The 12,738-nt window shown below is 30.7% G+C and overlaps 1 protein-coding gene across 1 annotated transcript in view; it reads right to left on the bottom strand.

Moving 5' to 3' along the window:
• The window catches only part of LOC129222294 (uncharacterized), a 249,548-nt gene that overhangs the window by 35,999 nt on the left and 200,811 nt on the right, over positions 1 to 12,738 (bottom strand). Inside the window, exons 6-8 of the mRNA XM_054856780.1 lie at positions 9,790 to 10,016; positions 7,490 to 7,615; positions 6,620 to 6,803 (exon numbers count right to left, since the gene is read on the bottom strand). Coding sequence (XP_054712755.1) covers positions 6,620 to 6,803; positions 7,490 to 7,615; positions 9,790 to 10,016 — 537 coding nt within the window. The remainder of the gene's footprint in view (positions 1 to 6,619; positions 6,804 to 7,489; positions 7,616 to 9,789; positions 10,017 to 12,738) is intronic.

Genomic DNA, 12,738 nt, shown 5'->3' with positions numbered 1-12,738 from the left:
GAAAAGGGTAAAAGAGGACCACTTTGAATCAAAAAGGGGACCAAAGAGGACCAGTTAGGATTAAAAAGAGGACCTTGGGAGGACCATTCATAGTTAAACCCAGGGTAGCACCAAAAGGCAAATTAGCTGCCTGGCAATAAATACGTGCAGATAATTCGTTAATTAACCAAAATAATGATTTTTAATGACAAATCCTTATCACCTTTTGTACATCTGAACTTCTTATCCATTGAATTATATTATTCACACAAACATTTGGATGGGGGGGGGGGAGTGACAAGCAAGCATGTGACTGACCATCTTACAGAGTAACTTTAATTGTAAAATAAATTTTCTACTACTTAACAGGTAAAAACTGGCTAGTTAAAAATAATCACCCAGGTGACCGATCAATCAGTGCATACCTTATAAAGACCTTTTAGATACAGTTATTACAGTAAACACCTTAGTACATAGTAGTTTACAAAATTTTTCACATAACCAGTTTAAAGAGAATTCATTTTGATATAAGGTACCGCAAGACAAGTAGATATAGTTTGGAGGCCAGGAGGTCCCCCTCCCCCTCCACAGCCCTTGGTTTTTACACATATTTCCAGCCAAAATATGGTAAGTTTATATATATATGAGAGTTTATGACCAAACACACCAAAGCAGGAGGTAATTTCTGGCGACGCTACTAACTGACTAAGTTCAAAAATATTAGAGGTTTGCAAATCATTTATTAGTATGCTTCAAGTACATATAAAAATTAGTGAGAAAGAATTTTTTTTTATTAAAGTCACCATACCCAAAAATATACAAATGCTGCTTAAGCGATAAATACACTGAATGTAAATTTGAGCCTGCTTTTACTAGATAACTTAATGGAATAAATAAATGTGTAAGTTTAGATTCATAGAGCTATATTTTCAAATTGAAAATACTCATTATGAGTACTTAAAAAATAAGGATACAAAGTTTTTTAGTTTTTAAAAATAAAATTAAATAAAAAAATTTGAGGTAGCACATGTCAAAACAGCTTCCAATTTTAAAAAATATTAAAATAATTACAAGATGCAAAAGGATTGAAATCTTGCACAAGAGAATCAAATTTTCGCGAAGTATGTTCACTGTTGGCATAATTTCCGAAAAAAAAAAAAACATTCTCTAAAACTAAACATGATTAAAATTGAACATAAAATATGCTAGTCTAGGATAGCATATGTGAAAATAACATTCGATTGCGCAAAATATCAAAATATGTACAAGATGCAAAAAGATTGAAATCTCAAAGACAACAAACAATTCCTCGCGAAGTTCGAGTAAGTGCAATGCTGCTATGGTTCCAAAAATAAGAAAGTTTATTATCTATTAAAATTAAACAAAAAATAAGCTGTTCTATGATGGCGTATGTCAAAATAACTTCCGATTGCCAAAAATATCATAACATTAACAAGATGCAAAAAGATCGCGAAGTGCGAGTAAGTTCAATGTTGCCATGGTTTCGAAAAAAAAAGTAGTTTATTACCTATTAAAATTAAACAAAAAATAAGCTAATCTATGGTGGCGTATGCCAAAATAACTTCCGACTGCCAAAAATATCAAAATATTAACAAGATGCAAAAAGATTGAAATCTCAAACACGACTAGTGATGTAAAATACCCGGGTATTTATTTTTAGGGGTAAATAGCCAGGGTATATACCTGGGTAAATACCCAAAATGGGTATTTACCCGGGTATTTATTTCAAAACTTTATATTCAACTAAAATACTTTTCTGTATGTATTCCACTATGTATATATAACAATGTATATAATATGGTTGGTACCATATTATATACATGGCTAACCATAGTATTAGCCCATATGGCTAACCATAGTATATAATATGGTTGGTTATACTATGTATATATAACCAACCATATACAAAACAACAAATTTTTACCCAAAAATTGTATTTTGATATGCAATCTTTTTAAAGAACATATTTAAAGAATTATATTTTATATATTTTAGATATTTAAAGAATTATTGTGTGAAACAACTAAGCAATCTAATGTGATATTCACATTAAATGTGTTGGATATGCCTACTCAATGTTGATAGCCAAATTTCAGATATAAAAAGCTATTATATAAAAAAAGAAAAGCTTAACTTGTTACAAAAAAAGGCAAACATCCCATTTAAGTTTTAGAATAGTTCATTCTATATTCTGACAGTTTTTTTTTATAAGATTTTATTAAGCCTTTAATTAAAAAAATTATAATACATTAATTTTTATATTTTTAATCTTTCATTTTACGGTATATGTTTTAAAAAGAAAATCATCATTTTTTGATACCTCCCAATTTTTTTTTGCAAAATGCGCAATTACTAGGAGATTTACCCTGCTTTCGGATGAATACCCCAAAAAATATTTACCTTCCCACCCTACGTCACTAATTGCGTGTATTAAAAATAGTTTGAATAAATCTTCATCGTGAAGTACTGGGGAGCAAATGAGCAAGGCAACAGAAAACAATATTTTGATTTTTTTTCTTATTAATGTGAAAACTTCCAATAAAATAATTTAATAACATCACAGTCTTAATAACTTCTCAGCTTATTCTTCCAAACATCCCTCATGCTTCCTTTTTTTTTTTTTTTTCATTTTCGATATGACTAACCTAGATTGTGATTTTGAAATTCTGAAGTTCATCATTGAATTGCTTATACTTCTCCAATTATGACATTGAAAAGAAAGATTCCTTGTTTCACGATATGTTTCTTTCATAATTTCATCAAGTCTTTCAATAAAAAATATTATAAACTGTGTAATACATATGTTTGTATCAGTTTTACCAATTATTTCATATTTAGATTTTTAAAAAAAAAATCCCATTCACTTTTTGCATTTTTTTGTAAAATACCCAGTTTTTGGGTATTTACCCAGGCCTTGGGTAAATACCCGGGAAAATACCCAAAAAATATTTACCTACCCGCTGGGCATTTACCCAATCCACATCACTAAACACGACAAGCAATTTTCCGCGAAGTGCGAGTAAGTTCAATGTTGCCATGGTTTTGAAAAAAAAGTAGTCTCTTATCTATTAAAATTAAACAAAAAATAAGCTAATCTATGGTGGAGTGTGTCAAAATAACTTCTGATTGACAAAAATATCAAATTATTTACAAGATGCAAAAATCTTAAAATTTCAAACACGACAAGCACTTTCCGCGAAGTGCGAGAAAGTTCAATGTTGCTATGGTACCAAAAATACAAAAATTAATTGTCTATTAAAATTACCCAAAAAATAAGCTAATCTAAGGAGGTGTTATGTCAAAATAACTTCCGATTGCCAAAAATATCATAACATTAACAAGATGCAAAAAGGTCGCGAAGTGCGAGTAAGTTCAATGTTGCCATGGTTTCGAAAAAAAAGTAGTCTCTTATCTATTAAAATTAAAAAAAAATTAGCTAATCTATGGTGGAGCGTGTCAAAATAACTTCTGATTGCCACAAATATCAAAACATTTACAAGATGCAAAGAGATTGAAATCTCAAAACCCAGCAAGCAATTTTTGGCGAAGTCCAAGAAAGTTTGATGTTATCATGGTTCCGAAAAAAAAGTTTATTATCTACTGTAATTAAACATAAAATAAGCTAATCTAAGTTAATGAATGTTAAAGTAACTTCTGATTGTCAAAAACATCAAAATATTAACAAGATGCAAAAAGATTGAACTCGCAAACACAGGAAGTAATTTTTCGCGATGCTACATATCGAACACATGTTCAGAAAATTGCACTGATGAAACATTCTTGATTTATTTCAAGTGCGTACGAACCCGTGAAAAATATCGGTAGCAAAATGCTTTGATTTCACGTCATAACTCTTCCCTCAAACTTCTCCATTTGCTAGATTTCCATGTTACAGCGGTGGAAGGAGAAGTAATGACGTCAATCTGAAGCGAAATAATACCAGAAAGTCAAGTTCAATAGAAAAACGGCGCCGCAGCAGCGTGTTCGGGCTTAACATAAGTCAGCACACAGTATCTTTTAATGTAATGAAAATTATTAAAATCTGATTTTTTAGTAAAAACAATACAAAAGCGGACTAAACGGACCAAAATGTTAAAAAGCGGTCTAAAGCGGACTTGACCCTAAAAAACGGACTTTGGCGGGAAAAGCGGACCATTTGGGAGCCCTGAGAATATTTATTCATCTTTTGAAGTACACTTTGTAATTTTTGAAAGTCATTTCCACCAGAATTAGTGGAGTTAGAAGCTGCTGTCCATGGGGGTTCATATAGAGTTTAATTGAATAAAGAATATTCACATAAATTTTCAGAATGACTGGTCAAAAAATCTTTGAGCTAGAATGCGCACCAGTTGAAAAAAAGTTGTTTTGAGAAAAACGCGTTTGTGGAAAAAAAATGCTGTGAATGTTTTCGTATCTCCACAGTCACTTTAAGTGCTCATAACATTGGAACTAATCGGAACTTTTCACTCAAATTTTGGCAACATATTCTTGAATAGTTTTACAGGGTTCATACTCTATTTGGATGAAAAAATTCCATGACTTTTCCAAGACTTTTTCATGACTTCAATAAAAATTTTCATGACCTTGTTCACGAAGAGAATAGCACTATTTAATCTCAAACTTGCTCATTTTTGGAAAAGAGCTTTAGCAAAACGTCTATAAGAATGCCACAGCCTCATTGAAGCACTTACTCGCAATGTAAAAGTATAAGTTTACACTTAAAAAACTAAACTATTCTTATTTGTCTTCATCATTTTAATTTAAGCAAAGTAAAAATGCAATGAAACAAAAATTATGATGCTTAAATGTCTAATTTTTTTTATAAACAGGCAGAATGATAATGAATGGGACAAAGGTTGAATGAGTCATCACTATGTTTCAATAAATTTGCTTCAAAAGTTGCCTTTCAGTGTCAACAGTGCATTTAATCATCCACCTAACTTGACAGTATTTTGACTCTTTAAAGTAAAGTCACATAGTTTAGTTCTTTATGTTTCTAAACCAGATATCTTTTTTAAAAAACCATACAGTAATGAATCTTGCACATTTTCAAATGCATATAAATTAATAGATTCAGAAATTACAGAACATGTGTGATTTTTAACATTGAACGTAGCAGTGGGTCGCATGGATTAGTTTTGCGGGACGTATGTTGGGCACTACTGTTTTCGAGTATTAGAATTCCCCTTTTTCTGTATTCTATCGCCTGACTAAAGATCTAAAACCTTTGACAAAATTAAGATAAACTGTGATAAATTTAATAACAAAGCTCTTACGAGTGGTGGAATCGAACTCGAATGCAATTTAATTGCTTTTTTTTTTTTGAGTGGGCGTGGCAAAACCAAGAATGTGCAAGTTCGCTACTATAGAATATAAAACATAAGCTGAAAACAACAGTAATTCAAAATAAGAGATGTCCAAATAGTAAAATCACATCGCAAGAACGGCAAGCGGCTGCGACAGAAGTGGATACAATGATTTTTCAAAATTCAGATTTGATTTTGGGATCTTTCAATTTGCCACTTGTAATAGCTTTTATGTGCTATACAGTTAAATCACTCAAGATTTCTAATGCTCTTTTAGTTACTGTTACTTTATCTCTGTCCAGGACATTTTTGCATGACCTGAAATAAATTTCCATGACTTTCAATGGAAATTTCAATTTTCCATGACTTTTCCAGGTCTAAAATTCGCTTATTTTTCTTCCATGACTTTCCAGGATTTCCATAACCCGTACGAACCCTGGTTTTACTAAAATTTTATGACATAAAAAAAGTGTATTTTTTGACCGGTCTAAACTGGTTTCCCTCTTAATTTCTGAATATCTTTGCAGGCAATTAGCAAAGGTGTGGTGTATTCTAAAGTAAAAGGTCCTAATGCCCAGGAACAAAAGAAATAAATGTCAAAAATCCTGTCTAGAAATTCGTTGGGTTGTTTGTCATTTTTAGCCAATTTTAAAGTAATCCCAGCGTTACAAACTGGTGTGGTATGCTTAAACTTATAGGATGTGTTTCACAGAAAGAAATTATAAACAGAAGTTTATTTGGAATAGTAATCTAATCATAGCTTTTTCTGAAATAGATTTCATTTTGAATCACTTAAGTGGACTTCCTGAGGGGGACAATTATTTTTTACAGACAGAACATCTCTAGTTTGGTAGACGTTTAAACAAAAACATGTTAGCCTTTGAACAATGGAAGAAGAATTTGCAGCAATAGCTGAAGCTAGAAAAAAGCTATTGTGGTTAGATTTAATTAACACAGAATTCATAGAATGAGAGATTACTGAAAATAAAGAAAAGTCTTTGCTACTGGTAGATTATTTGGCTACAATTGATTTTGTAGAGTCACCTAAAGCTTTGCAGAACCAAACACATTGATTTCCTTTTTTAGAACAAGATTTAATTTATTCAGATATTTTGCAAACCAGACATGTTAAAAGTAAAGAAAACAAATATAATATCTTCCCTAACTTGGCGCAATTGTTGTAGATTTTATACCCCTGCAAGTATTGTTTCCGAAAAAGAAATAAAAATGCCGCCAATAAAAGAAATAATTCAGAGCATTTCATAAGTTGCAATTTTTTCAATTTATCAAATACCATAAACATCGAAACAAACCTTCAATGTACATCCATACTTTTTCCATGCATTTAGAGCTTTTTGAAACTGGTCCCAAATCAGTTATTGATACGATGTTTTCATCCCAATTGAATATCACAGCATAAAACTTCAAAAATTCAAACCATAACTCTCCTACAGATGTAGTTGTTTTTGGACAAGTTTTTAGTTTGTACTGCATAACCTGAAATATTTTGCACATACACTTTTATAAACGAGACACATGTAAATACATTAATCACTTTAAAATTAAAAAGTAGTTTTACAATAAAATTAAGTGTTAAGATTTTGGCAATAAATTGGCACTTTGGCAATGAGAAGGAAAATCCAAAAAAAAAAAAAAAACATTTGTTTAATAGGAAGAGCATGAAAATCAATGTGTCTTAAATGACGGTCACAGAGGAAGATCATATTGACAAAAAAAAGGGGAAGAGTTCTGAAGGAGCTAGCACCAAAAAAGCAGGAGTTTGAAGGGCCCTTCAAAAAAATTTCATAAATGAAAGAGTATTGGAGGAGTTTTGAAGGTGCATGCAAACCCTCGATAGGAAATTTTTTTTGAGTTGATGAGGAACAATTAAAGATCAGTTCTGGAATCAGTACTACACAACAGGTATGAACCAATCATCAAAACCTAAAAAAAATCTAGACAGGATGGTAATTATTATAAAGTGTACAGTAAGGTTCTGTATGCAAAACAATTTTGTAAAGCAGAAAAAAAAAGTAAAAACTTAACATAATGACCCCATAAAATAATCATTTAAAATATGTTATGCAGCTCTCATGAGACAAATGGTAAAGCTAACACTGCATTTTAACTCAAAGTACATTTCACTATAGAAATATACTTGGGATTCTTCGGAAAAGACTTACCTTGAAATCTTCAATTTTAACAACTGGTAACACAGGTTCTTGACATCTCTGTAAGAAATAAGTTACCAATAATGGAAACGCAATAGCTGGAAGTTTACCATCATCTACTTCATCAATTGCACAAACCTGAGAAAAGAACCAGGAATCAGTAAATAAAACAATCCAAACATACAGTCTAATCATTACAATCATGAGATCTTATTTAGTTAGTTTGTTTCTTTTTTGCTTAATATTCACTAGCAATTGAAGAAAAATTGGTCGAATTTTGAAGAACAAATAGCATTTGTAATTGCTAAGTAAATTTAAACATAGCTATCATGTTGTGTTTAGTAGAGTTTGATGAAATCCAGGTATTTATCTATTTAGCTGTATTCGATCTCACTTCTCACCCTAATCAAGTTCAACTCAGAGGCAGCGAGGTACTTATCTCATGGAACTATCCCCTTCGGGGGGGGGGGGGTAGCAACCACTAATGGCAAATCCATTGCATATGTTGAAGCACTTTTAATTTGAATCACATTTATGTTCAAAATTCATTAATTAAAAATCTGCAGCTACTTTCTTACACTTTATAATGTGAGTTCCTCATTATAATGTGGATTGGCATAATCTTTATAAATGTTTATAAATAAAAAAAAAAAAGAAGAAAATCTTTTCTTAAGTAAATTTTATTTCATGTACAATGTAGTTGAACTTCATTCAATAAAAAATTAGCATTTGTAACATACATGCCAAGTGGGGATTTCAGTTATAAGTCTTAATTGCACTAGGTATCCACATAACTCGAGATTTCATTAAATTTAGTTGTTTCTATCTCGTTAAATTTAGTTGTTTCTATCATGAACATAGATGACTGATGGAAATAGGCATTAATAATTAAAGACATAAAATAGTCAATCCTGATTGTCTAAGGTAGTAAGGTCATAAAATCAGTGTTAAAGTGAGATACTGCTATTATTAAAGTAGAATCCCATTACAATGAATACCAATATGATGAAATCTTGGTTTCAATGAAATAAATTTCTAACCCAATTAAATTTCTATGACACTGATTGAATTTCATTAGAACAAAATTCCTGGAACAACAAACAAAATTTGTGGTCCCTTGAAGTTTGACGCGATGGGATTTCACTGCATTATTATTATTTTTGATATCATACCAATCTTGATAAAGGTTTCAGCATATGCTTTGAATAACCCAAAACATTTATGAATGGCAACAACATATGAGACTAAATTTTTAAGTTTTAAAACTAAATATGTACTAGTACTTATCTATTACAATAGTCCCTTGATATATCTCGCTTGTCGGGAGAATATTAAAAAAGCATGATATATACAAAACCGCGATACAGTAAAACCTGTCTACAACAATACTGCTGGGACCTAAAAAAATATCATAATAGACAGGTTATCGTTATAGACAGTTTGATTATTCATGCTGACATTTTGCAGGGGCCAAAAAAAATATTGTTATAGACAGGTTATCGTTATAGATAGTATTGTTATACACAGGTTTCACTGTATTTAAAACTAACAATTGAACTAACATTCAAGCAACTGATATTGTGTGTACAATAAATATAGTTCATTCTCATATTAGGAAAAACTTTTGATTGCAAGAAAAAACTGAAAATTATCTTACCAATCGCTTCTTTTAATAGTGAAAAAAAAAAACAATTTTTCCAATATATTCAGTAAATTACCAGTAATTTACTGAATATACCATGCCTTGCCTTCAATCCTCGAGTTGAACCGAACCATTGCTTCGGTCACTCGTCTGGTCTGTGCTAATTCTATATCAGCTACCAGTTTGTTTGGCACTCTTGGCTTCCTCAAGAGGTTTTCCATCTCCAGCTCAGTCACTTTCCTATGAAGGGCTGATGAATGCTAATAAGCACAAAACTGCAGTCCTCGGCTGAAAATGACTGAGCTGGCGATGTATTTCATGTAGTTTTTCCAATAGTTTTCCGGTGAAACAAGAATTTAAAACCTTATATCTAAAGTAGCAAAATCAAAAGAATGAGACACATCAGTGATTTTTTTTTTATTGGCTAAAAAGAGAAGTGCATAATTTTCTGAGAAATAAAAAGTTTTTAATAATTTTGAGCAATCTCGAATTTAGGACAAAGTTTTATTACATGTTCAATTTTTCAGGCGATAGAGGAAAAGCGCAATACATGTGAATGGGTGAAATAATGGAGGCGCATACTGCATTATATTACTATCAATTAAACTAATGGACACAGTATCACAAAACGCATGTTTATGTTAAAAAAAGAGAGAGAGAGATTCACTACCTCGGCCCAAACTCGTGCAGCAATGAAAAGGGATTTTACTCGCACATCAAACATTGACAGCGTTTTTAAAAGATCAGCCATGTCACGAACTTTTTTTTCGGCCTTTCCTAAATAGGCCATTTCACATTCTACACTAGTATATGGTTCTATGAAAACAATTTTTGTAGCTTTCACACTAGCTTTATCTTCATATGGTAAAACATGATACTTGGGATTTGCAGTAAGTTCTGCAAATAAAAAGAAAATAAATAAAGTAAAAGATTAAGTAAATAAATGAATAAAAGTTTTCTACAAATATTAAAAACAAAAATAAATAAAGGTTTAGAAGTTCATCAAACACTGCAGCAATACTATTGTTATTTCTATGCTCTCTTTAGGATTCCCCTTCCCCTAAAGAGATATTACTATTCATGCAATTTTTATGTTACAAATAAAGTTTTACATTATTCTTGAAGACAAAAAAAGTTATAATGAATTCCACGTTAGTCTCTATGATCAAAGTTGGGAAGATTTTATATAGGTATCAAGCTAAGAACTGTTGATATTTGTCTCCATTTTTCAAAACATTTGATGATCATATGTAAGGGAGACTGGGGATACTTGATCCCCACTTTAGATTTCAATTTTTTTTCTCTGCTGCAAATTATCAGTTTTTAAGTACGTGAACAAAGGTAATTTTTTAACCTATCTGACAGCATTTTTTTTAGTTGAAATGAAACAGATAGCTTTGATAAAATAATTTTTTTTTCAAAAATTTCATAAAGGGATCATAAATCCTCACATCAAGGGATACATGACCCCTTCATGGTGATACTTGATCCCACTGAGAAAATACATAAACTTTTCATTAGATTGGCAATTTATTTATGGATTTTAGTTTTCTACAAAATGTTTCTAAAAAAAAAAACAGTTTCTAATTTTCTTTATTAGATTATAACAATGTGAACACAAAATAACATAATTTCAAATTTCACTAGACATTTGTAAGAAAAATGTACACAACTTTCATGAACTTATGATGCTTTTGATCAGTTACTTATTATCCAATACAGTTGTGAACAAAATACTATATTTAAAAATAAAACTAACAATTTTTTTAAAGTAGTGTAATGAAGCTAAAATTACAACAAATAAAAAAAATGGGATGATAAGCACAAAAATCATCTTATTTGCATCTTGTCTAACAATAATAAAATGAAGAGTTTCATCATTTGAATTAATTTTTAAAAAGAGGGAAAAAAATGTAAGTATCAGTGTACTCATAAAAAAGAAAGCCTAACTTATATGTTTTCAAAACCTGAAAAGTCAAATGCAAATAATTTGTTTGTTGTAGTTCTTTAAGTTCCGCTCAACCGAAATGGATGTGTGCAGCTTAACACATTTTATCAATTTTCCAGGAAAAATACTTTGATTAAACATGTTACCTTTTCGCTTCAGAAAACTTATTTCAAACTCTAGAAATCCAACTTTGCATTCTATCCACTAACAGGCAACATTATGGGCAACTCACTTTTTTGTTGTAAATCTAACTATAGTAAAATCATTTATTTTTTCTTTCAAACAAAGATTTGACATCTATTTCAACTTGTTTAAGCTCATTTGGCTGATCAGAACATAATTTATCAGTAGAGTTAGTTTATGTTTAGATGTTTGAGGTGTTATGTGGGTTACAAGTGCAAACTGATATTTCAATAGTTTAGCATATTTAGAGTATAGTAATTTTTTAAATCTATCACTCAAACTATGCTAAATTTTATTATGTTAACATGTCAACTAAGTAAACAACATTTATATTAAGATAAATAAATACCTTTGTGCTGAACAGTAAAGTAAGAAAAACAACGTTAAAAAAAGCACAAATTTGCCAATTACAGCAGACACGTGTTTTGGCGTTACAGGGAACGCCTTTTTCAATGCAAAAAGTAATGAGCTTAGGGATGAAAAGACACTTTTTATCCCTAAGCTCATTACTTTTTGCATTGAAAAAGGCGTTCCCTGTAACGCCGAAACAGGTGTCTGCTGTAATTGGCAAAATTGTGCTTTTCTTAACTTTGTTTTTCTTACTTAACATTTATATTGTTTTCATTGTGTTTATATTGTCATACGGATACTGGATCCCTGGGATCATGTATCCCTCTAAACGAAGGGATCAAGTATCCCTAATGTGCGATTTTTACAAACATACTTGTACTATTATTAACAATCAATGGCAATTTACTAAAAATATGTCTCAAATATTAAAGACTGTCAATACTTTAACATTACACTTCGGAATTTTTTTAAAGTTATATTTAACGGATAATGTAAACTTCAGAATGCTTTCCTAAAAAAGGTTTCCCTTGTCACATTCACTTCTTGAGTTAAAACAAAATGGCTGAAAAAAAATGTTGCCAGTTGAGTTTTTATGTACAAGTATAACTTTAATACAATTGTCAGGTTTCAAATTGCTACTTAATGATTTTTGGTACATTTTTTGGCTATGGGATCATGTATCCCTAGGGATCATGTATCCCTAGAGATCAAGTATCCCTAGTCTGCCCTACAGATAAGTACTATCTTTTGCAATACAAACTTCCCTTTTTAACAAGGTAATGCTAAATTTTCTTCCATTTCCTGACACAAACATGATAGTGATACCAACACTATTATTTTATTGTGATGCTTTATTGCATAGAAGTCTACATAACTGACTTACAACAATTAATGAACATGAGAAATTCAAGCATTGCTATTGAAAATTAACACAATGCCAAAAAAAACCTCTTTGTAGGAATTCTTTTTTTTTTTTTTTGCATCAGATTAAATTTTTTCCTTTTTTTTTATTTAAATTATACTTTAATTAGCTGCATTGCCTGGTCTACCTTGAAAAAATATTGCGTCAATTGACATATATATTTAACAATCAGGACTAAATAAAAGAAAAAAAGACATCATGCCAAATTTCCCTTC

The sequence above is a fragment of the Uloborus diversus genome, chromosome 5, assembly GCF_026930045.1.
Source record: "Uloborus diversus isolate 005 chromosome 5, Udiv.v.3.1, whole genome shotgun sequence".
Classification (NCBI taxonomy): Eukaryota; Metazoa; Arthropoda; class Arachnida; order Araneae; family Uloboridae; genus Uloborus; species Uloborus diversus.
This window is presented reverse-complemented; position numbering and strand designations above follow the sequence as displayed.